General features: G+C 40.9%; 2 protein-coding genes across 9 annotated transcripts in view; one reads left to right on the top strand and one right to left on the bottom strand.

Annotated features, from left to right (window-relative positions):
- TFB1M (transcription factor B1, mitochondrial) overlaps nt 1-17,152 on the top strand; it is a 47,956-nt gene extending 30,804 nt beyond the window's left edge. For all 4 annotated transcript variants that reach the window (XM_066615930.1, XM_066615903.1, XM_066615921.1 and 1 more), the window contains exons 7-8: nt 9,862-9,989; nt 11,706-17,152. In XM_066615930.1, the coding sequence (XP_066472027.1) occupies nt 9,862-9,989; nt 11,706-11,979 (402 nt within the window). In that variant the 3' untranslated portion in view covers nt 11,980-17,152. The remainder of the gene's footprint in view (nt 1-9,861; nt 9,990-11,705) is intronic.
- The window catches only part of TIAM2 (TIAM Rac1 associated GEF 2), a 178,169-nt gene continuing 165,287 nt past the window's right edge, over nt 12,005-24,886 (bottom strand). For all 5 annotated transcript variants that reach the window (XM_066615857.1, XM_066615885.1, XM_066615875.1 and 2 more), the window contains 8 exons: nt 22,344-22,523; nt 21,404-21,522; nt 20,492-20,600; nt 18,424-18,482; nt 17,471-17,576; nt 15,240-15,327; nt 14,753-14,907; nt 12,005-13,239 (listed from right to left, as the gene is read on the bottom strand). In XM_066615857.1, the coding sequence (XP_066471954.1) occupies nt 12,599-13,239; nt 14,753-14,907; nt 15,240-15,327; nt 17,471-17,576; nt 18,424-18,482; nt 20,492-20,600; nt 21,404-21,522; nt 22,344-22,523 (1,457 nt within the window). In that variant the 3' untranslated portion in view covers nt 12,005-12,598. The remainder of the gene's footprint in view (nt 13,240-14,752; nt 14,908-15,239; nt 15,328-17,470; nt 17,577-18,423; nt 18,483-20,491; nt 20,601-21,403; nt 21,523-22,343; nt 22,524-24,886) is intronic.

Here is a 24,886-nt window from a genome sequence, read left to right as displayed (position 1 = left end):
TTAGGGAGCAAAAGCGGAGAGATTATGGAGAAAACACATGTAACCCTTAGCCCTTAATACATAATGATTTCCAGACCTCATAATGAATGCTTGGCAGTAGCCTGAAAATCTTGAGAATCTGGAAAATGTGAAACATCCTGTATTTAAGGAAAAATCTTTTTTTTTAAAAAAAATTCCTTGTCTTTTAAAAGCTGCTCTAAGATTGTGAATAGAAAACTTTAGTATAAACTTCAAAACTCTGATCCCAAACCTCCACTGCCTTGTGGCTACATCCAGTTGTGGAAAAGGCTTCAGGAGTCAACCTCGAGGCAAAATCCAGAGCCGGAGTCCCTGAGGCAGTTCATGGCTGAACACAGTCACGTCCTGGCAATTCCTGCGACGCCGCTGGAACCAACCGTATTGGCTTCTGCCTTTCCATTGGACCATTTCAGCGACGTGGAGAGGGGGGATTTGCTGCACGGGTAACAGCCTATCCTCCATACCTACTTTACCCAGGCTTCGCGCACTGGAGAGGACACTGTTCCAGAGCCACCATTCAGAGCGTGACACCATGGTCTTCCGAGACTGAAGGATGCCAACATGATTATAAACTTCACTGCAATGAAAAAGCAAAATTAAGGCAATATGTATTGCAAAAAGAACCACTCTAATCATTTACACTAAGATAAATCCTAATAAGGTTTGGGATATACACTTAAAGCAACAAATGTATTTGAATTTTACATACCTGGTACCGATAACTGGTAGACATCTCCAGTTCTTTCTTTAGGTAGTTAACTTTCCTCTGAGGATCATGGCACCCCGCTCCCCAGCAGTGCTTTCTGGTGAGGCTTATGTGATAAAGGCAGAGCACTGCTGAAGTTCTGACAAGTCAGTGAGGAGAATCAGGTACAGTGGAAATGGGAACTTGCTGATCAAGCAGCAAGATAAATGAGTTCTCCCTGTTTTCTGACCCTCTTCAGTGCATGGAAAGGAAGGAGAATTTGTAGCACGCAGCCATTGACAGCTACGTAGTTTTATTACTTGTTTCATTATCCTGGAGGTACCAGCAGCTTTGCATTTTCTTTTGAGCAGTATTTTGTTTTGAAGACTGCACTATTGCACAATAAGTGTAAGGTCATATTTTGGTTTCATAGCACTTAATAAAACAGTGGTCCATAAACTCTGTCCTTGGTAGCCAACAAATCTTTGTAGTCACCAGCAATCCTGCCCACCCCCTGACTAGGGACAAGGTTTCCGATGTCTGTTTGAACTTTGAAGGACTCGGGTAGTGAGAAATTGGCTCTTGTGATTGCCTCTAAAGCTTTGTACAGTAGTAATGCAACTCCTGTCTTCCTTCTGCTCATGAGAAAGCTTAGAGCTCCATGGTGGCTTCAGGGAGATTTGTAGGTTCAAGAGAGCTGCAATCCTGTGAATACTTGCCTCCATGTAAATCCCTTAGAGTTCAGTGGGACTTAATTCATGCAATTGAATCAGTTAAATGTAACATGTTTCAAGTAACATGATGGGTAACATGTTTAGTATGTATTGTGGTTGACATTAGAAGTGTATCACAGGACGGCAGAGCACGGCTAACCTGTATATTTTCATAAACCATTTAAGATGATACTAGACTAGCTAACTCAAGGGTGGTCAACCTTTCAATGTTAGGGCTCCTGGATCTTTAACAATTGTGTAGAATAAGGAATTTCAACAGGTGCAAATTGTCATCTGTAAGATGACAAACTACGAGTAACAGGGAGACAGGAAGCTAACTGTTCTAAGAGTATGAACGCTGAGGAGTTTGTCATCTTACCATACTCAGAACTAAAACAATCCTTCCAAATCAATGAGGGAGCTGGAATTTGAAGAGAGCCAGCCTACCTTATGGCAAGATTCTGAGGCAGAGGAAAGCACTAGAGCTGGGGGAGAGATGAAAATAGTCTTGTGTCTGACTCCATCATTAGATTTTTACCTAGACCATTTTGTGGAATGCCCTTCTGAAGTTCACCTGCAATTCCTTCAGGATATCTTCTTAGAACTCTCTAATCAGCAACTGGTCTCTAATCCAGTAAGCATGAAGAGCTTCTTCTGTTGTGAAGCTACTACTGTTTTATATCACTGTGTAAATTACTTAATTGGTACTATTATTATTACTATCATGGGTTACAAGCCATGATGTGTATGTGCAACCTCCTGTTTTTAGAAGTGGGTCACCTCAGAATGCCAGATGCAGGGGGTGGCACCAGTAGGCAGATTGTGTCTTGCTGTCTTGTGTGCTCCCTGAAGCACTTGGTGGGCCAGTGTGAGACACAGGAAGCTGGACTAGATGGGCTTTTGGTCTGATCCAGTGGGGGGGGGGGGTCATCTTATGTTCTTACTAGTATTTATAACTAAATCTACCCTTTTCCTTTCATGTTCTTACAACCCTAGATTGCATCCTTATAAATAAAATGCTTACTTTATTGTTAGTAACAAAACAGTTACTAAATTTAAATAACAGTTACAAAATTGTCAGTAACAGGCCTGCGAAACTGAGGATCAGAAAAACATTTTTCAAAATTTATGGAGGAAGCCATGGTGTAGGTTTCCACCTGAGGAACATGCTTGAACAGTTCACTAACAAGGCTGTGCTGTATCTTTGAAACTATATGTGATAGGGCAAAACTGATGCTATTTTTGAAATCGGCACCCAAAATATACCCAGGAACAGGTCTAACTTTTATGACAGCAAAATATGTGTTGGCCTGTATAATTTTTAAAAAACATTATCCTGCCTTTCTTGCCTATCAAGGCAACCTCTGGTGGCTCAAAGTACAACAAAACAATCAGATAATGCACAATACCTCTACAAATGATGATGATATAAATGGTGCTGTGAAGGGGAAACGGGAATCTAATTCTTCTAAGAGTATGAAACACTGCGGAGTGAAAGGCGGGAATGAAGAAAAGACTAGGGAACTAACCAATGCAAGGGGACAGCGTGGGCAATTGTAAAAATTTAGACATATGTTTTGTTTATACAAAATTATTTGTGCATCTGATGTAAGTTAGCACTGGCATTTGACCTTTGTCAAATTGTGTTGTGCTTTTGCTTTGACCCTTTTTGGATACATGAACCAGTTAGCAGATCTTGGTTCACGCTTAGTAGAGTTCATCAGTGCACGTGATATAAGTCAAGGAGGAATGCAATTGTATGGTTAAATAGTTCTTTGTTGTTGGTTCTCTAATTCACTGTCTGAAGACACCCAAAGCAACACACTCTTAAACCCAAACATATTCTAAAGTAATAAACACTGGTAAGAACAGCAACAGTAGACAAATTACAGGCCTTGACAGCAACTTCAGCCAATTTTTAAGCAGAAAGTTCACTCAGCTACTTGCAACAGATCTAAAAACAAAAGTTTTACTTGCTTTCAGAATGGCAGCAGGGAAATGGCCAAGTAGATCTCCATTGGAATTTCTGCAGTAGAAGTGTAGTGAAGGAAAAAAAGCTCTCTTTGGTCTTATTGTTTTCACTTGTGCATTGATCTGAGATTGGCATTTATGTTTACAGGTCCAGCCTATTTATACACAGATTTTTTACACACGGATTTGACTCAACACAAATGGCCACTGCAAATGAGAAGGAATGTGCTGATCCCTGGAGAAGGGGAAAAATGCATCCCTTTAAAATCAGTTTTAAAAACTGAACAGTCCTTTAACAATAGCCTTCTTAATGAGAGGGGGGGCAGCTGGCTGACAATCCATCAATCCTTCTCTCTCCAGGTGACCCCTCCCTTCCCCCTGAGCACACCGTGATCACTATGCATTGGTGAAGGGAGGGGCTGAGTGAAGTGCCTTTGTAAGTGCTTGGAGGAGGACTGATTGATGGATTGTCTTCTTAATGACTCTTACCTTACATCCCAAAGGCCTGCAAGGCTGTTTTTAAATCACTGGAGCAAAGAAACTTTGTTTTTTCAATTGATTTGCTATATTGCGTTTTTTGCCATCCACGTGAGTGCTTGGAACAGAACCCATGCGAATAATGAGGCTCAACCTGTATATGATTTTTATTCAAGCAACAGGCCCCAAAGCCCAGCTGCACCTAGCTTTAAATCGTTAAAAGTAATTTGGCCCATGAAACTTGTGCGAAACTCACAAGATTAAAGCATGTTCTAGGATATTTTACTCTTAATGTTTGATATATTCTTGTTTGCTTTCTGATTCTGGTGTCTTTGGCCCCATTATGGTTTTAAGCTTACATTTTAAACGTAGGAAGACTAGAAATGGTTTATAGTTTTAAATGCAAGAAAAATTTGCATGCTTAAAAGAGGAGCTAAGGTGCCTACTATAACTGAGGAGATTGGGTTGGATAAGTGGTGTGTGTGTGTGTGTTGATTTCTGGTGTTTGGTTTGTGGGGGTTTTTAAATGTCTGAAAGCTCTGGTGCTTTTATTTTCTGTAGATTCTTGTGCTGCCTAACTGTAGTTTATAAATACAGTATTTTCTTCTTTAATATTCCCTCTCAGAACCAGGCTTATACAAAGAAATAATTACTTCATATTAAATCATTACCCAAGGCCAATCACCACACTTCAGCATCAAGGATGAATTTGAACCTCTGTCATTACATTCAGATCCAGCAATTTGCCTATTGCCACTACTAGTTTACTGCCTTCTGGTTTAGTGAAGTTGTAATTTATGTTTTAATGTAATACTTTCATTTGCAGGCAGAGTTTGTATAAGGTTGAATTTTATAATGAACAATCTCTGTGTACACCATCAGAAAATTTTAGAATATTGTAAACTACATTTCTAAGCACACTTTCTGGTAAGGTACATTTCTTTAAAATCAGTTGAACATGTTACTGTGTTACTGGGCAGGAGGTCTGGTCTAGAGGGTAGAGCCTCCGTCTGCCTGAAGATAACATCCACAAGGTCACCAGTTCGAGGCCACCGGCACCGTGTGACCTTGGAGCAGCTGACAAGCTGAAGCCGAGCAATTCCATCTGCTCTGAGCGTGGGAGGATGGAGGCCAGAATGTGAAGCCAGATCGGAATGAAACACCTGAATGTAGTCGTTCTTGAAAGAAAGAACCTTCTTTGAAACTGTAAAAATCCCTATTTAATAAGGGAATTAGATAAGCCTGCCTATGTAAACCGCCTTGAATAAAGTCTTGAATAAAGACCAAGAAAGGCGGTATATAAATACCTGTTGTTGTTGTTGTTGTTGTTGTTATTACTGTGTCAGTGTGCTTTGAATATTGTCCATATCTTAAGCTCTGTGCGTCCTACTGCAGTGAACGGGGAACTCTTCCAGGCCCCCTTCTGTAATAGTCGTACAACTTATTCTAAGACTGAGGTATTCCATCTGTGTGTCGGGGCTCCCTTGGGAGGCATGGCTATCCCCCAGGGGAGTCGCAAGGCATCTTGGGGAGTGCTGCCTCCCTACTTGCTGCTTTTCTGAAGCTGTGAAGGAGGTGCATGGGGCAGTGTGAGGTGGGGACGGCTGTGAAACATGGTGGGGGGAAGTGGGGGAGAAGGCTGGCTGGGGGTGCGCAGGAGAGGGAAGGCTGGTTGGAAGGTGTGAAGAGAAGGCTGACTGGGAGAAGCTGGGAGGTGTGCAGCACTTTCCTCTGCTTGGGAAGGAGGGAGCCCAACCTGCTCTTAGTGGGGGGGAGGGGGTCCAAATGCCACAGCCTGCATTCCTCCATCTTGCCTGGGGGGAATAGTGGTGGCATCTGCATGTTGGGGTGTATGTGTGTGAGCATGCCCCCATCTACTTGGAGGGTGAGTTGCAATCTTGCTCTGTGTAGTTACAATCCTATCCACACTTTCCTGGGAGTAAGCCCCATTGACTCAAATGGGACTTCTGAGTAGACCTACATAGTAGACCTGAGTAGACCTCTGTGTCATCTTAACCAAGGATCTTCACCTTTCTCTTTTTCCTCCCCCTTCAAAAAAGAAAAAAAGCTGCTCTTGATGGCTTTGTCTCCAAAAATTGATTAAAAAATAAAAATACCCATTCCTTTTTAGCTATCTCCCTTTTTCCTCCTGCCTCCTTTTGGGGGGCGGGGTACCCTGTTCGCTACTATTGTAAGATAAAAGGCACAATCCTAGCCAGGTCTACTCAGAAGTAAGTCCTATTATGTTCAGTGGGACTTACTCCCAGGAAAGTGAGGTTAGGATTGCAGCCAAACCATCTCTGAGTCTCAGTTTGCAATTAGCAGATACACACAAAACAAAGTCTTCCCCTCTCCCAGCAAATTCATCACATCCCCCCTCCCTTTCCAAAACCCTCCAGGTGTGCTGCTAACAAACTCAGGGCACAAACCTAACCAGGTCTACTCAGAAGTAAGTCCTATTTTGTTCAATGGGGCTTACTCTCAGGTAAGTGTGGTTAGGATTGCAGCCTCCAAGTGCTGGCAGCTGTTTCTTTGTTTCTAGTGTATAATTAAACACCTTCATCCCCATTTTGGGGGCAACTGAGGCGAGGTGTTGTAATGGGGAGCCGTGGGCCGGAAAGGTTCAAGAACCACAAGACAGGCAAGTCAGGAGCCAAAGTGAATTAAACCATTCTTAAAGCAGAAGGTGAGAAGGTAGTTTGTAAATGTGTGTGCTTACATAATTCTTTCACTGTATATAGTGTTGCATCATAACATAAGCAAATAAGGCTAGTCCCTCTCCTGAAAGGTCTACAGTCTAAATTTCAACACTGGAGGAAACAATAAAAGGAAGGAGAGGATTGAGAACAGTCAGGGTGAGCAAATTTTTCTACATGTTTGGGCTTCTTTGAGGATGAAGTCTAAGGAGTTTAAGCCACAGGTTTCAGCACATAAGAGAATTGTTGGAAGGGGGCTGGTGGTGGCATTTTGCTGTTCTGGAAGGGAGTTCAGCATTTAGTGGGCAGCAAGGAGAACAGGTAGAGTTACAAGAAGCAAGAAACTTCAGAGCAACTAAGATGGTAATGCTGTAGGAGCAAAACAGGAGGATTAAGTATAGTGTAGTTGCAAATTATGTATTCTTTATCCTATGAGTTCTTTTCTGACTCTTTTATCTAGAAGTCTAATTTTTCTTAACTGTATTGGACAAAATCCAGGCTTAATTACATGTTTCTGCTGGACTCTTTTCTGTACATAGAAGAAATCCACTTTTTTTTTGAGCATTCAGAAAAGCTTGGGGAGTTGAGGTGACAGAGTGCAATTTATGCTAGAGTTTGTTTTCTAATTAGATGATCTTACACTTTGTTTGCCATAACTGTTTCTGTTCTGTTAAAAATATTAGCAAAGTGAAGAAGCTAGTGTGATCATCAACAATGTTAGGTCTTTATGTGCAATCTCTGCTAGATTTTGTAATATTATTATTATTATTATTTTATTAATTTGTACCCCGCCTTTTTGCCCAACGGGCACACATGTTAATACAGCATGTTAATATGCTCAGCTGAGAAATATGATACGCCTGTAATTTCAAAGCATCCAATTACAAGTGAACAGCATTTTCCTGTATCTGTTCCCGTAGTAACGAAGCAGCTTTCCTAGTGTTCCAGGAAATGGAGTCAGGAGTGAGAAGTGCTTTGTATTTCCTCAGAATAAAACACCCAAGTGTACCTTGCGATCACAGTATCTTTTAGCTTTAACTTTCATCTAATCCGTTGTTTCTCAAACTGTGGGTCGGACCCACTGGGTGGGTCACGAGCCAATTTCAGGTGGACCCCCATTCATTTCAATATTTTATTCTTAATATATTAGACTTGATGCCACCATGGAATGTGGCTGCATTTGGGGAAATGTTACACCTCTTTATTTTTAACAGGCTGCTCTGTATATTTTAACAATGATAGCAGATTTAGATTTAGAGACCTTTATTGGCATTAAGACAATGATAGTAGATGGGACTTATTCCTGGGTAAGTATGGGTAGGATTGCAGCCTAGGATTGTAAAAATGTTTCCTCCTCGATGTCACTTCCAGTCATTATATCACTTCTGGTGGGTCCTGACAGATTCTTATTTGAAAAAAGTGGCTCCTGGTGCTAAAAACTTGAGAACCACTGATCTAATTGATCAAAAAATGTCTTTTTAAGACTCTGGCCTCTCTTGAGTATTAAGAAATCTTTCATTATCTTACCTACACTTTCATTTTAAAAACTGTTTCCAAAACTCATTCTAAGTGGCTTCTTCACAAAACACGTTGAGGAAAAGTGTTCAGACCACAAGAGAAACTTTACATTTTTGCTTTGACTACCTTGAAAAGTGATCAGTTTGTATTCTTGAAGAAGGCCTCCCCATTAATTGATTTTGGGCACAATCCTAACCAGGTCTACTCAGAACTAAGTCCTATTTTGTTCAATGGGGCTTACCCTCTGGAAAGTGTGGTTAGGATTGCAGCCTTTGTGAGTGAAAGCTGCCCATTCTAGAACAGACATACATCCTTTAACGCTTGTGTACCCTGCTTTCAGAACCAAAAGGTCAAAAGGCATATATCAAAGTACACTCTTCCCTCTTTATAAGTACTTTTGCTATACAGCAAGTCCTTAGTTGTTTCATTTTAAGTTGTTTTGTTATAAAGTTGATGAGGGGGAAAAATCAATTCCTGGCTAGAGCAACTGCCTGGTTGGAGTTTGCATGTTCTCTGCATATCTGCGCAGGTTTCCTCTGGCTCAGAAAGCTCACATTTATTTCAGTATTTAATACTTAAAATGTTTTGGGCCTTTGTTTAGAACAGGGGTGTCCAAACTTTTCGGCAGGAGGGCCACATCATCTCTCTGACACTGTGTCCAGGGGCCGAATTAATTTACATTTCAAATTTGAATAAATTTACATAAACGAATATACTAGAGATGGAACTTATATGAATGAATGAAGGTCTTACAGTTGCTCAAGGCCTATAAAAGGCCTTGCACAAAGCAAGGCCAGCCTTTCCTTCACTGCCACTGCTGCATCACAGATGTGAAACAGCAAGTAGTGGAGGGAGCCCTTGTCCCACAGCTCAGGTGAGAAGTCAAACAGTCGTCCTCTTGCTGACAGCAGTTGCGTTGGGCCAGCACGGGCTCCAAAAAGTCTCTGGAGGGCCAGAGACTCATTGGAGACTGGGGGCTCCCTGAGGGCCTGATTGAGAGCCCCTGAGGGCCGCAAGTGGCCCCCGGGCCGGGGTTTGGGCACCCCTGGTTTAGAAGATGTGTTTTGCCTGGAAATATACTGGAGGAATGCAACTCTTGTTTACATAAACATATCAATTAACTTCAGACCCCACTGTCACCATTTCTGATATCATACCAACAGGGATACGTACAGACGGGCCCCATATCTATGGATTTTGTATCTACGGTTTCACTTAACCATGGATCAGATCTCCCCCCCCCCCATGCACCTCATCTGGAGGCAAGGGAAGCTGGGCTCCTCTCACCTTCAGAGCCTCTTCTGAGGCCTACAGAGGCATCATGTGACCACCTGCAGTTGCTGCGGGCCTCGGAATGACTGAAAAGGCAAAAAAAAAGGCAGCTTCCAGTTTTATAATAAAATGGGAAGTGGTTTTTAATGCCTTATAAAGCGTTGAGAGGCCCAGGGAAGCCTCTAGGGCTCCCTTGGGCCTCCCATTATGTTATAAGGCATTAAAACAGCACTTCCCGTGTCATCGTAAAACCAGAAGTCGCTTTTTTGGCCTTTTTAGTCATTTTGAGGCCTGCAGTGGTTGCATGCAGCTTGCCTCTGAAGAATGGGGGCACCCCTTGTGTCTGCAGATACCCGAATCTGCAGGGGGTTCTGGAACAGGACCCTCACGGATATGGGAGTATGTCTGTACTTAGAACTGGCTACCACCTTTTTTAACTGCGCCACCTTGAAGTTTACAATTAGACTCAATTCTTTTTCTAGAACCAGTCTAATGAATGTTGTTTTTGCAGGTGGATGTGACTGTTGTTCACTTTACGCCATTGGTGCAACCAAGGATAGAACAGCCATTTAAACTGGTAGAAAAAGTTGTTCGAAGTGTTTTTCAGTTCAGAAGGAAATATTGTCATCACGGTGTAGGGTAAGAACTATTTTTTTCTTACATAAAATAAAATCTCTCTTCAGAATATTACTGATGCTGTGCTATTCAATGAATTGACACAGGCAGATTTACTTGACAACTGCAGTAAGGGGTGGTGTGAGAAGTGGCCGTTGGAGACAGAAAATGTTTGGGCTTTTTAATACTTTGTGCCACTCCACTAGCTCTGCTCACTTGCATGGACAATAATGGCACAGGCCTATCCCACATGATTGCCTATATGCAGCTATTATGGGAGTGGCAGTGTGAGAAACTTCAGCCACATTATTCTCCTACTTTAAGAATGGGCCCTGAAAGCTATAGTTTGATGTGGCAAATGTTTCACTCCCTTGAAGAGTGTTCACTTTAATTAAATTTTTTCACTCTAACACACCAAGCAATTACATACTAGAGGGAAATCAAGAATAAGCTTGTCTGAGGGCCAGTACCTACGATGATTTTTGTACTTGCCACTTTGTCTTTTTAAAATTCTGTCGAATGTCAATACCTTCCAGATATGTACATTTCTGAGAAGAAATGGAGATACTACTTATAGGTATGGTTTCCATCTAACTTGCCACCTGTGCATATGACCCTCAGGTATTCACCTCCAAGCAGAATAGGAACTGAATGTAGAAAAATATCCTTTGGTGCTATCCCATTCTATCTATACAAGGGCTGTAGGTCAGCTCCATGGAGGATTAGCTACAAAAAGGGTATTCTCACAGAATAATTATTCTTGTCTCTAAAGCAAGTGTAACTGTGCAGGTCCATTATTTAATACCAAGCAGCTCTCTTGAACATATTTCCTTTTGCTTTTATCAAAATATCATTTTTTCCCCTATGTTTAATCATGACTAAAGAAACTAATCATGACTGTCCCATTGATTTTAGTGGGATGTAATCATTACTTAATAACTAGTTCCTTTGGGCTGTATTCTGAAGAATGAATGTCTTCATTCTTAAAAGAAGCCTCTTCCATGATGTGAATATACATACAATATATGGTGAATTAATTATCCATAACGAGGTACAGGAAAAGAAGCAACTGCTGGTCAGAGGCTTTTTCAGACCTTTTTAAGTTGTTGGAAGTGGCAGAACTTATGTTTCAACAAACAGGCAGGGTACTGGAAGCCTATTACATCAGTGTTTTCAGCACACGTCTGCCAGGAACAATTGGAGCTGGTATTTTTAACCTATAAAATCTTTGCCTTGCTATCTGTGTGCAATTTGCACGTAAGAGAGTGAGGTTGTTCTTGGCTGCTGCTTCATAACTGTGAAATTTCCTTTACCTGCAGATGTGCAAACAGGAGCATCTTCCAGAAGGATTAAGACTAGTGCTATGACCGTATAGCATTTAAGGAACTGGGGAGCTACATTTGTCAATGAGAGAAAGGTGCAGATAAATTGGATAGGGAAAGCCAGGGCATGGGAAAAGACAGGCTAAGCAACTTCAGGTGGGTATGAGTAGGGTATGGGTGCAGGCTAGAACCTGCTTTTTCCTAACATAGAACACCTTTTGGCTCTTAAGCACTGGTTATATAGAAAAGTAGAATAGGGTGTGTATCATCAAACTGCAGTTTTGTGAGTGAGTTCCATCTTTGTGGTACCTGCACATAGTTCATTCAGAGTAATTTCATTGGTTGGGATCAGTGAATTAGATTTAGAATTCTGAATTGAGATGATTCTCCTTGATGGCCTCTATCACTTTTTTTCCAGGATATTATTTCCAGAAGCTGAACGTTTGGAAAAAACAGAACAGCTGCTTATGTTGGCAGATGTTGATCCAACTTTACGGCCAACTCAACTTTCCATGTATCACTTTAAAAGCCTTTGTGATGTCTATAGAAAAATGTGTGATGAAGACCCAAAGCTTTTTGCATACAGCTATAGGGAAGAACTGAAAGAGAAAAGGGACAGGAAGAGAAGCAAATGTAAAAGAACTGAGGATGGCAGTGTAGATAAAACCATGCTTCCAGAAGTAAGGGACTAAGAGGTTTAATACATATTTCTGAGGCTATTTTTTAAATGCACAGTAGCCTGAATTCACCTTCTACGGAATAAGGAAAGTAACAAAGAACTTGCTATTGCATTTAGCATTTTACTGTACAAGCTTGTAGAGAAAATAAAAATACAATAAAATAAGATTACAGTACAGGCTTTTATATTTACATATATATAATATGAAATTGAGTATAAACAACTTTTTGCAACTTAGTGCAATATAGCGTGGGACTTTAATTTTCCAACATAACTTAATTCTGCTTTGAATAAAGCAAAACTTAAACCTGGCAATCAAATGCCCAAACAATTAAATCTGTCTGGGTTTGTATAAAAAATGTAGGTCATACTTGTTCTATACTCCTTTTTTTACAATTTTAAAAATGTTCCCTAATCTTATTCAAAAAGGATAGGACTGTTTACAGATTCAGGCAGCTTAATCTAATTTTTCTGTTCCACAATAAATTAAAATAACTTAAGCCTTTACAACTACTTCTGTGGGGAAAAACACAGTAGTGCATTCAATTTAATAGTAGTTTCTCAAGTTACAACAATCACCTGTTTTAAAATGCAAGTCAAAAGGCTGTAGAAAAAGGTCTGCTTTTAGGCAGCTAGGACTTCCCATGCCTGTCCACGGTTTCATAAAAGCAGTCCTCGTTCACCACTGAAGTTAAACTTTGTACGCTAAATTCCCTTTCTAAAATAGAATTCAGATCAAAACTTGCAACATCAGGATGACTGTCAAGAGACTGGTGCCGCCCCTGCATGGCCAGTAAGGTTCCTTTGTCACACCGTGTACTGTTAACTTTTCGTTTAATAGGGCAGAAGTGGGCACGCACTAGTTTAGGGTGCTCTCCTGCCCCACTCCCATCGCCATTCTCTCCTGCAGTTGGATAAACGGCCTCTGTGTCATCAATAGGATTTTCAGAAATCTTCAGGCGCTGGAACTGAATTTCTATATCATTGGTGAGGCTGCCCTTCTTTAGAATCTGCTGGTAGTCGTCTTCCTCATCACTTAGGATGTCAGATTCCTTTACAGGACTATTGGAAAAATCTGATGCACAGCTCTGCAGCTGTTTCACAGGAGAGGAATGCTTCGATTCAAGGATGCTGTCAGTTGTATGGCAGCTGCTGCTGGGAGTACTGCTTCCTAGGCTACATTCATCAGAATCAAGTTCATTTCCTTTGCCTACATCACTGTTCCATTCGTTACTGGGAGAATTCTTCAGTAACTTCAGGGATCTTGAAGAAGCTGCAAATGAGAAATATACCCCAGTTGAGTACCAAAAGTTAGAAACCCTAACAGTAGTCATAATTTTTTACATTTCTAATTCAGTGTCATCACTGATACCAGCAGAAGATGTATCCTTACTTCAGAAATCTCACCCCCTTCCTGCAATGTGGTGATAAGGAAATGGGGAGGGAAAAATTCCTTCCACTGCTTCTGGTTGGGGGCTGGAAGGGACAGGACAGGGAGTGATTCTCATGGAGATGTCTAGCCCCAGGCGAAGCAACTCCTCACCTTTTCTTCACAGATGGGGAGGGAAAGGAGACAGGGCCTCTTTCCCTCAGCAGGACTGTTTCTTATTTGTGTGATCATGTCCTGTCAGCCCCTGCAGCCATTGCCACAATTCTTCCACTCTGAGGGTGCCAGCGAGCCTAAGGCCCCCCCTTCCATTTCAAATGCATACACCAGAGAAAACACACCAGCAAAGCAAGTGTGTAAAACACTTCATCGAAAGCCGCACTTAACTGGATAGCATGATTTTCTTGACAATGAGATCATGTGAACAGATTAAAGAAGAGGGGGGTTCCTTTCTAAGAACCAAACTGCTTTGGAGGAATGGGCTGGCCCAAAACCTCTAATATATTCCTTTTGTTGATTATGCTCATCAATGTCTTTAGCACTGATGTACAGATCTTTGTTGCATCGTTGTGGTGAACAAATGAAGCCCTGTGAGAATAGTTGTGGAACGTTAACTTCATGAATACTAGAGCATTTCAACATGAAATAGGACCTGCACTAGATGCTACCACAAAGCAACACTACACCCAAAAAGGGGAGGGGGGAAACCAGGGCCTTCTATAATCTAGTCATTAGGGAAAGCTGGTCAACCAAGAAGATTGTACTATGAGGAAGAGTCTAGAAATCAAAATTGCAGTGCAAAACCAGCGGAGAGGCTGCTGAAGCAAATGGATGCCATCTAGCCACCTGTCATGGTCAACACATGGTGATGCATGCTATGTGCTCGTTTCCAACATGCTGCCATTGCTGCGTACCTTTCAACTAATGTTGCTTTCTGCTCAGATGAGCCACTGCTGTATGTACAGAATTCACCTGCCATTTTAGCCACAGGACAAGGATGAAATACATTACAGCTAATTCAGTGGTGGGTTGACTGTTCTCTGCAAGCTCATGTGTAATTTCAGTATATAAACTCACTCCCAAATGAAGATACAAACTGATGCAACAACATGGAAAATTATTCATTGTTTTGTTCTATAAGGAATTGCTTTGTTTTCAATTGAATCAAGCCTTAATTGAACCATCGGGAGTCTGGCAGTAGGCTGGCTGTATGTGTTTCCCAAGGAGGAAATCCTGCTACTTTAAGTCAGGCAGCCAGAGGACCCTAGCCAGAAGAAACAAGCTGATCTTTCCAACAACTGAGATTCCCAAAGAAACCTAAATATATGGCTGTTTCTGTGACTAGGTCAAATGCAACTGCTAGTGTATATACACGTGTTGTGAAAGAATAGTCTCTTACCCAACTTTGCTGAAACAGGAATTCGATTCTTATGCAGGACAAGGCGATGTTTACATGTTTTCTCCAAAGGCGAGTCACATTTTATTTGGCGCCTGAAGTTTTCTCTCAAAATTGAACGGATCACTTTAACTATATTGGTCTTGCTTTCTGAATCACTGTAGCACAAGGAAACAATAACTGTGTGTTAGATAATATTCAAACATGTCATCTTTGCAATTGTCCTTTCAGTGTGGGGCTTTGTTTGATACAAATGAAACAATAAGTGACTAGAGAATCAGCATCAAGGTTTGGTTTTTTGAGCAAGCAGTGTGTACATATGGCTATCATTGGATCAATATAATCAATCGGATCAGTGCACGATGGTATTTCACGGATAAATTTCATCAGAGTGGCCCAAAGTCTAAATATGATGGTTATGGAGGTTCTGATTTTTAAATTGGAATGGCAAAAGAAAAGCCTGCTCCATTATTGAAACCAGCAACTCTACCTGCTGCACAGCTGGAAGGTTGTCTCAGGTCTTCCTTCTAGTTCTGACTTTGTATGGATCAGTTCCCAGATGCAGCTGTTTTCTGTTCCTGTGTGTGGAAAAGAAGCCACCTTGTTAATATTTCATGATGTCTGCAAGGCTTTTTAGCCAAATAATTGTCATAGACTGATAAAGCCTCCACTGAAGATTTTGAGATATCCAAATAGTTTGAGAAACACAGGGCTATAGGACTACTGAGTCGGGATCCACTAGGTGGGTCGCAAGCCAATTTCAGGTGACTTCCAATCATTTCAATATTTTATTTTTAATATTTGATGCTACCATGATATATATACACATACTACCATAACAATGATAGTAAATGGAACTTACACCTGGGTAAGTGTGGGTAGGATTGCTGCCTAGCATTGTGAAAAATTGTCCTGCGTGATGTCACTTCTGGTCATGATATCCCTTCTGGTGGGTCCTGACAGATTCTCATTCTAAAAAGTGGGTCCCAGTGCTAAAGGTTTGAGAACCACTGCATAGCCTATTGTTACAGCAAGCCTGCTTATAGTTTAACAATTCATCTTTTTTCAGAAATATTTTTCACCACTCTTTTCCAAAATAAAGAAGCCCTTCCCTATTTCCCAGCATCTTCAACCTTCCTTTTTTAAAGGCTGAAGAGACTGGTTAACAGGGCATTTATATTAAGCAGAAGCAGCTCAGACCTGGTATGTCTAGAACAGTGTTTCTCAAACTGTGGGTTGGGACCCACTAGGTGGGTTGCAAACCTATTTCAGATGGGTCCCCATTCATTTCAATATTTTATTTTTAATATATTAGACTTGATGCTACCATAGCATCTGACTGCATTTGGGGAAATCTAACAGACCTGTATTTTTAACAGACTACTATGTATATGCTTTTAACAATGATAGTAAATAGGACTTACTCCTGGGTAGGTGTAGGTAGGATTGTCGCCAAGGATTGTTAAAAATTTCCCTGCTTGATGATGTCACTTCCGGTCATGACATCACTTCCAGTGGGTCCCGACAAGATTATTTTTCTAAAAAGTGGGTCCTGATGCTAAATGTGTGAGAACCACTGGTCTAGAAAAATGTCTGTTCCTCTAATGATAAGAAAAACTTATAGAATGTATTTCTATCTTTCCCAATTGCTAGAATTTTCTTATATAGCAGACAAAAGTTATGCCCTGCATTCAAAAACCAATCTGTATTTAGAGCTGTGGTCTCCAAACCATGGACCACTGCATGCTGGAAAAGATGTCCTGGTGTGGCAATTTCCGTTCTGTGAAGAATCTTATCTTTCCATCCAATCTTCTCAGAAATTCACACTGGCCAGCTATTTCCACCTGGAAATTGGGGTACAGAGCTTGCTGGGGTGACACACAGTGGAAGCAGCTGCCTGGCCCAAGTTCCTGAGAAGATCAGATAGAACAATGGGAAGCTGCAGCTCAGAAGTAAAAGCGCCATTCCTGGACGGCTTTTCCAGCACACCGGATCTAGCCCACAGTTTGGCAGCTACTAATTTAGAGTAAAATATGCACTACCCTTGATGGTTTATACTCTTCCATTGATTATATTGCCACACTGATGCTGGTGGCACTTAAGATGTTAAGCACCATGTTTCTCACATATATTTCAGGATAAGAGATTTAAGTACAAATGGAAAAAGTTTGGTATAACAGCAGGTTGGAGAAACGTCTTCCTGGCATTTTATGTTCTTTTAAAAGTCATGTGATCATTATGTTCTTTCACCGCCACAGTTTCATTTGTATTCAGAGGACATTTAATAATATCCATTATAACGCCACTTGGTTAATATGAAATCAAGGTTTTTGTTGTTCAACAGAAAGCTTTTAATCAATTAACTTTCTTTTATCCAATTAAACTCTTACTGTGTATATTTTATATTGATAGAAGAAATACATTTTCTCTTGACTGCCCAATACACGGCTTTTGTTAGGGAAATCATACTAAGTACATTGCCTGCCGCAGATACAGTTAAATTATTTACAAACACTGGAATTCATAGCTGGAATTAAAATCCATATTTTTTTTAATGAATGCATTACTTGATTAACCATACCAATTAAAGGTTTTCAACCATCCTTTCAACATGTACAGGAGTCATGAAAATGCCAGATACAAAGGGTCACACGCTGACCTGTTTTCAAGAGAGTAACAATATGGATTGTGTGTGCAGGCTATTATTAAAATAGAATTTACCTGCTGTATTGCCCAGGCGGACTTGAAGAGCAGACAAAGGAATCAGCCACCGAAACTTAAACAAATCCAAGTCACTGTGACTGTGTGCAGGACGGACATTGCTTGCCTATTAGGGAGGGAGAGATGGTCAGTCACTTTAAGTTGTGGTATGAAGGCAGCTAATGTGCATGTTGCTTGGCCCTTCAATATGCAACTTGGCCCTGCATGTGTGCTTTTAAATTAAACAGCAGTTGCGGAAATGGGCGGCTGATACTCATGATCAGGGCCCATAGGGAGAAGGTATTCAACCCTTTTTCCTTCCTTCTGAAAGAGATCTATAAGTTCTAACTTTTGCAGAGGCAGTTGGCGAAGGGGTAGAAGACGTGCTCAAAGGAAGGAGGGCTTTGAAAGAGATTCTACTCCATTACTTGTAATCAATGCAGGCACCGCTTGTTGACAAAATATCAGCCTTACAGTTTTTTTCTTCAATGTTAAATTGCTTCATTTGTTCAGTTAATCAACACATTAACTTTATGGGTGCAATCCTAGCGCCTTATGTCAGTGCTTTCCAGCACTGGCATAGTAGTGCCAATGGGGCATGTGCTGCATCCTGCAGTTGGGTGTCACTCACAGAGGCCTCCTCAAAGTAAGGGAATGTTTGTTCCCTTACCTCAAAGCTGCATTGCCCTGCTGACATAAGGGGTTAGGATTGCACCCTAAGTTTGTTACTGCACTGAAAAAACGGGATCCACATAACACTGGCCAGAGTTTCTTGCACTGCTTTTCTATGTTGACCGGCCTCATCTATCATGCAGTGGGAATTCATGCAAAACTGTACCATAAGTGTAAACAACTTCCGTGATGGGGGAACACACACACACACACACACACACACCCAACTGTTTCAGCGATCACATTAGTCTTACATATTAGTGCATGGTTGGGATGAGTTTCTTTTCGACCACAAAACTTACCGATTTCTTTTTCAATTTGTAGTTCTCTTTATATACCAGTATGACAGCCCTTTTGAACACTGAGGAGAGAAGAGGAACATACTCATATTATTCATTGGCATTTTCTGTTAACATTGAACTCAGTGTTCCATAGAATCTGCTACTGATATTTGCACAAGGGTATCACTTTTTACTCTCCACAAGGGTATCACTTGATATCACTTTTTACTCTCCACTGGTGGTGGTAGGGAGACTGTGCAAAATTTAACTGCATGTCATTTAAAAAGTACAAGCATTTGTCTGACTGGGCAGAAGTCTTATTCTGTCCTTGTTCTTGACTCCTCCATAATTAAAGACCCCGGAGCCCCTGGGAGAGCAACTGCCTGCAAGTGTCTGACTCAGGATAAGGTGGCTTCATATGTCCCTATTACAGTCTTTTTCTTCTGGCTTCCCCTACTTTTGGTCCACACTTTTCTTTCACAGAAGCTAAGCCTAGCTGCCTCCCAGGTCCACCTGAATAATCCCCCCATCATTTTGGCTTTTTTTTTTTTTTTTAAATCAACTATGCAATTTATTGGAGGGCAGTATACAAATGAAACAGTGCAAATTCAGTGTGGAATGTGAAGTGAAATGCAATAAAAGTGTTAGTCAAAATCATACCTCAGTAGTTTTGAACTCTACAACAGTGTTTCTCAATCTGTGGGTCAGGACCCACTAGGTGGGTGGTGAGCCATTTTCAGGTGGCTCCCATTCATTTCAATATTTTATTTTTTTATCTATTAAACGATGCTACCATGGTATGTGACTGCATTTGGGGAAATGTTACAGATCTGTATTTTTAACAGGCTACTATGTCTATGCTTTTAACAATGATAGTAAATGGAACTTATTCCTGGGTAGGACTGCAGCCTAGGATTGTTAAAATTTTTCCTGCTTGCTGTTGTCACTTCTGGTCATAGCATCACTTCCGGTGGGTCCTGACAGGATCTCATTCCAAAAAGTGTGTCCTGGTGCTAAAGTTTGAGAACCACTATTCTACAAGATTGTTAGCCAATCCCTTCTTAAGAGCTGTTTACGATAAGCAGACACACAGCTCAGAAATTGTATATTATATGCAGGTAGTATAAAAACCTGACTGCAATTATTCTCATTGAATCTGTTTTACAGCCTGTAACACAAGGCTAATTGAAACATTACTGCCCTCAAATGGTGACTGTTTAAAAAGGCTTCTGCATGGCAATGACTCTGTTTTGGGAATCATCCCTTTGGTCAGCTGCCTGCCATGCAGACTGGTGCATTCCCTGTGAAAAATGGCCATGTCAGTGCCTTGTGCCATTTGGCTATCATGCTGCGGAATCACGGTTTTAGTGGCAGTGCCATTAGAGCTATACCACAAATCACAGCCTGCTCAGACTAGTTCTAACAATTGCTAGAAGAAGATCAGAAATGTAGTTCTAACAATTGCTAGAGGAAGACCAGAAATGTAGGAGGTTTCTGCTCATGGGGGATCTGTAAGCGGGTTTGCCTTGCTTGGCAAAGTAGCCCTACTGAATTCTTAGCCTCCTAAAGTACATCTGTGGGCTTCTACAGGCAGTTGTTCCATCCAGCCTGTTTCTCTTTTTCCTCAGCCACTCGACAACGAGCAAAGGAGTAAAAAACAACATCTGAGTTACACTTTGTATTCCTTGAGTTCTGGCATAATGCAGTAGTCAAATCTTGCATCACCCTTGATCTCATTGAGTGGTATTAGACAAATTACAATTTCTCAGTATTCATCCCCTTTCTTGTAATATAAGGATATTATTTTCTATAGTAAGAATACTGGTCTATCTTTTTCATCAGGATTCCTGCAAAACTTGTGCAAGATGCTTTAGAACTAAGAACCACAGCATATAAATATTATTAATGCCAGGCTCCAGTCGTAGAAAAATACAGATTTCATCTCAATTGCCATCTCTACTATGCACTATATGTAGCTCATCTACAGAACGAAAAGCTATAATCACACCAACACCGAACATGACTACCTGTAATCACTGCCTCTTTGTTCCCTAATGGTCTGTTTTAGGTGATTGTTCAGTAGACTCACCAAACACTGTGAGTTCCAGGTCTTTTCTTGTTTTGCCTAATGATGGGAATGGATTTAGCCAGGATACTGAAGAGTGCATAAGAAGTTCTCCCATTGAAAGTTCTGTGACCTGTGACCATCGTAAATAAGAAGAGCTGTTAATTCTAAACCGCTTTTATAATGGAAGACAAACCAGACAGTACAAATTAATCTACACCATCCTCTATTCAACAGCAAAAGTCTCATTGAGAGTAACAGACAAATTACATTGCTACCAGAAAATGCAAGAAAACTGTTAGTTTGCTTAGTGGGAATTTTTGCCATTATATACAACTTACAGGGGAGGAATCCCATTCCTCACCCCCCATCACATCTTTCAGGATTTCCAGGCTGATGAGCTGTCTCCTTGGCAGGAAACTGGGTGTAGGATGCTCCTTATCTTCACTAATACACCTTGCACAGACTGATATTCTTTCTAGAGCATCTATAGTAGTATCTTTTTATGAAAGGAACCTAACCTTTGAAACTAATGACTTGGTGAACTGTATCTCAAGAATGCTGGCTTAAAGCCAAGAGTCTACCTATTCCATTGCACTTTGATGCTCTTGGCTTGAGGCCGAACACATGGTGGGAAAAGTAACACATAATTAAAATGGGTTATTTTTAACTTACCTTCAAAAAATAAACTTAAAATGAAGCACTTTAAATAATGTGTCATTAGCCAACAACCATGAGCAATCCAAACTGTTTAAGAAGTTGTTAATATGTTCCCTTTTCCCTCCTAAGGATCTTATAGCTACCTATTTTAATAAGAGTATAGCTACACTGCTGTAGAATGATGTACATATAAGCAATTTTAAATGTAATTATTTCAGCAGGTTTAAGGTTAAGCCTTGAGCTAGTTGTAGGAATAGAGTGTCCTAGGCCTCTTACCTCCTTCTCAGTTCCACTTTGATCTGCAACAAGTTGATCAAACACAGCTCCATAATCCTCGTAAATCTTCTGCATTTCATTAATGTGACTGGCCACTTTTTCCATTGCCTTCAATGCTTCTATAGAGTTTAAGACATGCCCGTAATTTAATAAATAATTGAACAGATGAGTGTAAAAGCAGGCACCCAATTCACTTAAAAATGAGGATCTCATTTTAAGATAAACAGGATACAAGGATTCTGTCGTGGTGTTTCAGATACAACCAGTGGTTCCCAACTTTTAGGAGCCCATGGACTACTGAGGCAAAAACTGGAATCATGGACCACATGCAACCACAGGTATTTTTTTAGGAGGGGGGAAAAACAAATTAAGTTTTGAATCTTTGGGGAAAAGGGAAAAAGTCAGTTCTGTGAACTAATTATTTGCAAGGGAATCTCATTTTTGCATGAGACTTAAAGCCAGACAATGAATGAAAAAAAATTATTGCTAACACACCACGACATGCTGAGATTGCACACTGGAGTAGTTCATCTTTTCTGTTATAAGTATGAGTAACAGCCATTTGAAAAAGCTTTTGTTCAGCATCTCCATTTAGGAAATATATAATAAGAAAAGTGTTCACAGAGTCAGTTCTTAAATTATACCAGTTGTAAATGGAACATAAACTTCAGGAAGGTGTTTGATAAGGAGGTTCCCCCCTCATGATTCTGGCAATCTTAGATCAGTCAAACTTCTCCCAAATGGAGGAGTTTTGCCTGCATGGTTACAATTGCCCAAATCACATGGAAAGACACTTCAGTCAAACTAGTTTGTGCTCCAAACAAGAAGGCTCTCATTCAAACTGCTCAGTGCCACATGTCTTTCCCAGGTACAAATTGCTATGGCACTTTTTACATTGTACTTTGAACTTAAGAAAAAATGATGACTGTGACAGAAGTACCTGTGAGATGGTAATGCTCCTCACTCTCACTGTCCGTCAAAGATACCAGTTCTTTCAAGAGCAGGGGATATTTCAGCACTCTCTGAACTGGCTTGATGAGAAAGGACTCCAGTGTTGAAGAATGCTGTTTTGTGGGATTTCGAGCATCCAGAAAGGCCTTAAAGGCTTTATCTGTTTTGGCTAAAGGGAAGAACATAAGAGGCATTAGCAGGCCAAGGTACACAATGCAAACCCATTGCTTCTCTGCATTATAACAGGGATGTCAAACATAAGGCCCACAGCTCCTTATAATTGAGCTGTGAAGTCACACCCACCAACTTATCTCTTATCTCCCTCATGTCTGCTGGAGCCTGTTGGAAGGACGCCAAGCAAGGAGTGCAGATCACTGATATAAGCGATCTGCTTGGAAGCCAGACATGAGTGCAGATCAGATAGAAGTAATGCTTCTAAGTAAGTCAGTAACTTAGGGCCAGGGTGTGGTGACTAAGGAAGGCAGCATTGGAGGGGGAGCGCTGATTGAGGGAAGATTGGAAGATGTGTTGGTGTGGTCATTATAATTAAGTCACACTGGCCACGACCCATTTTAAGATGACAGTGGTTATGTGCTGCTCGTTAACTACTCACGGTAGGGAAAAGAATGAGATGGAACCCTGTTTGGCAGCAGCAGTGCTGTTGAAAAGGTGGGCTGCATGATAATTGGGCGCTCTCACATCTTGAAAATATGATCAAGGTCTGCATATTTTAGCTCCTAATATTTGTAGCTAATGAGTTCTTAGGTGAGAACAAACTGCTTATTTCTGGTCATCATCTGCTTAATGATGTCACTTCCTGCTTAATGACATTTCATCCGGCCTTCAGCAGGCTCCATGAATACTAACTTCAGCCTGCTGCATGAAACAAATTTGACATCCCTACATTATAATCTACATTCTGGTCAACTGCTCAGTCAGACAAGATTTACTCAAAGCCACACCGTGGTTTGTTTACACTGTCCCACTGAAAATAAATTTTTGGTAGGCTGGAAATGTTTCGATTACATGGTTACCTGCTAACTAGTAAGAGGCACTTTTTCAAGTGGGTGCTCCTCTTTTATTCAGCAGGGGGAGAGTAACTGGCCCACCTCCCCCCAGCAGTGTCTTTTCTAGTGGCTGTCAGCTGGTGTTCTTTTGCATCTTTTTAGATTGTGAGCCCTTTTGGGACAGGGAGCCATTAGTTATTTGATTTTTTTTTTTCTGTAAACCGCTTCAGGAACTTTTTGTTAAAAAGTGGTATATAAATAGTTATTTATTATTATTATTTTATTACCTGTTTCTGTCTAGAAGGATACCATGATCACTGGCATCAAAAGCTACTGAGCTGTTAAAGAGAATCAACAGATTCCACTTGGGCATCCACAACTTAGGTTGTCATCCTCATTATGGCAAGTGGGCTTGCACCCTTGGCAAAGGCAGTGAGTGAGCTTTGGCAGAAACACAGCGAAGCTGCATTGGTTGTGCTTAGCTGAAATATCCAGGGTGCCTTGATTGGGGGTGGCCAAAAAGCTGAGCCCCACATTCCCCCTCTGGCTCCACAGCTGGAGAAAAAAGGGGGGGGAAAGAGGTGCATGCCTTAGAGGTGACCACAATTATGAAATGGTAAGGAAAACCATTCAATGATCATGTATCATGTCAGTGGCTTCACAGCAGAGGTATGGCTGTTGAAGGCTACATCAGCTGTCATTCCCAGAAAGGTTTGACACCACAATGCTCAAACCTTTGTTTGGTGGTCTGTGGCCCTCTCTGGGGCCAGCAGCCTCATGCTCTTGCCAACAAATTTATTTTCGCCTGCTTGCAAAGCAGCAATTTAAAGGACACAATCATACATATTATTGTTAGATGCAGCAGGCAACATGGGAAATCAGAAAAGAAAAAAGAACTGTTAGTGGTCTGTCATCATATTCTACAATTAGCACGACTGAGTTTAGACTACCATATTATTTCACAAAGAACCTCGCGTGTTTCAGACGCGACCCAGGTTTACGAAAAAGGCTTGTGTCATCATGGGTAGGTCTGTACCAAGCTACTGGGGTGGGAGGAGGCCTAGTCCACAAATCATCCACAAAAGATTTCACTTCTGGGATCTGCCTCTGAAATGTGGTAGCTAAAGAGGTACCAATCCTATCACAAATGATACTGTTTCCCTTCTTTGGGCAAACACTAGAAAATGTGCAACAGTTGCAATGTTTTTTGTATAAACTACCTGTTTTTTTCCAAATCTACTTGTGTATAATGCACACAGGAACAAACAATGTATTTAATATTACACATAGATTGTCCTGTATGAACAACTGTCTACAAACATTCAGGGGTGTGTGTTTTGAATGCCAAATGTGGTCTTCCTATGAGAACTGCGTACATATGAAGAGAAATTCCAGAATTAGGGACACACATAGGAAAATTCAAATGCAAAAAGCTAGGTATGATGGTGCAGGGATATTTATTTTAAGTGTTGCAAAATAAAGCAGTTTTTAATTCTCTTAATATTAGACTGCAAAACTAAAAAGT

This window comes from Tiliqua scincoides, chromosome 1, assembly GCF_035046505.1.
Source record: "Tiliqua scincoides isolate rTilSci1 chromosome 1, rTilSci1.hap2, whole genome shotgun sequence".
NCBI lineage: Eukaryota > Metazoa > Chordata > Lepidosauria > Squamata > Scincidae > Tiliqua > Tiliqua scincoides.
This window is presented reverse-complemented; position numbering and strand designations above follow the sequence as displayed.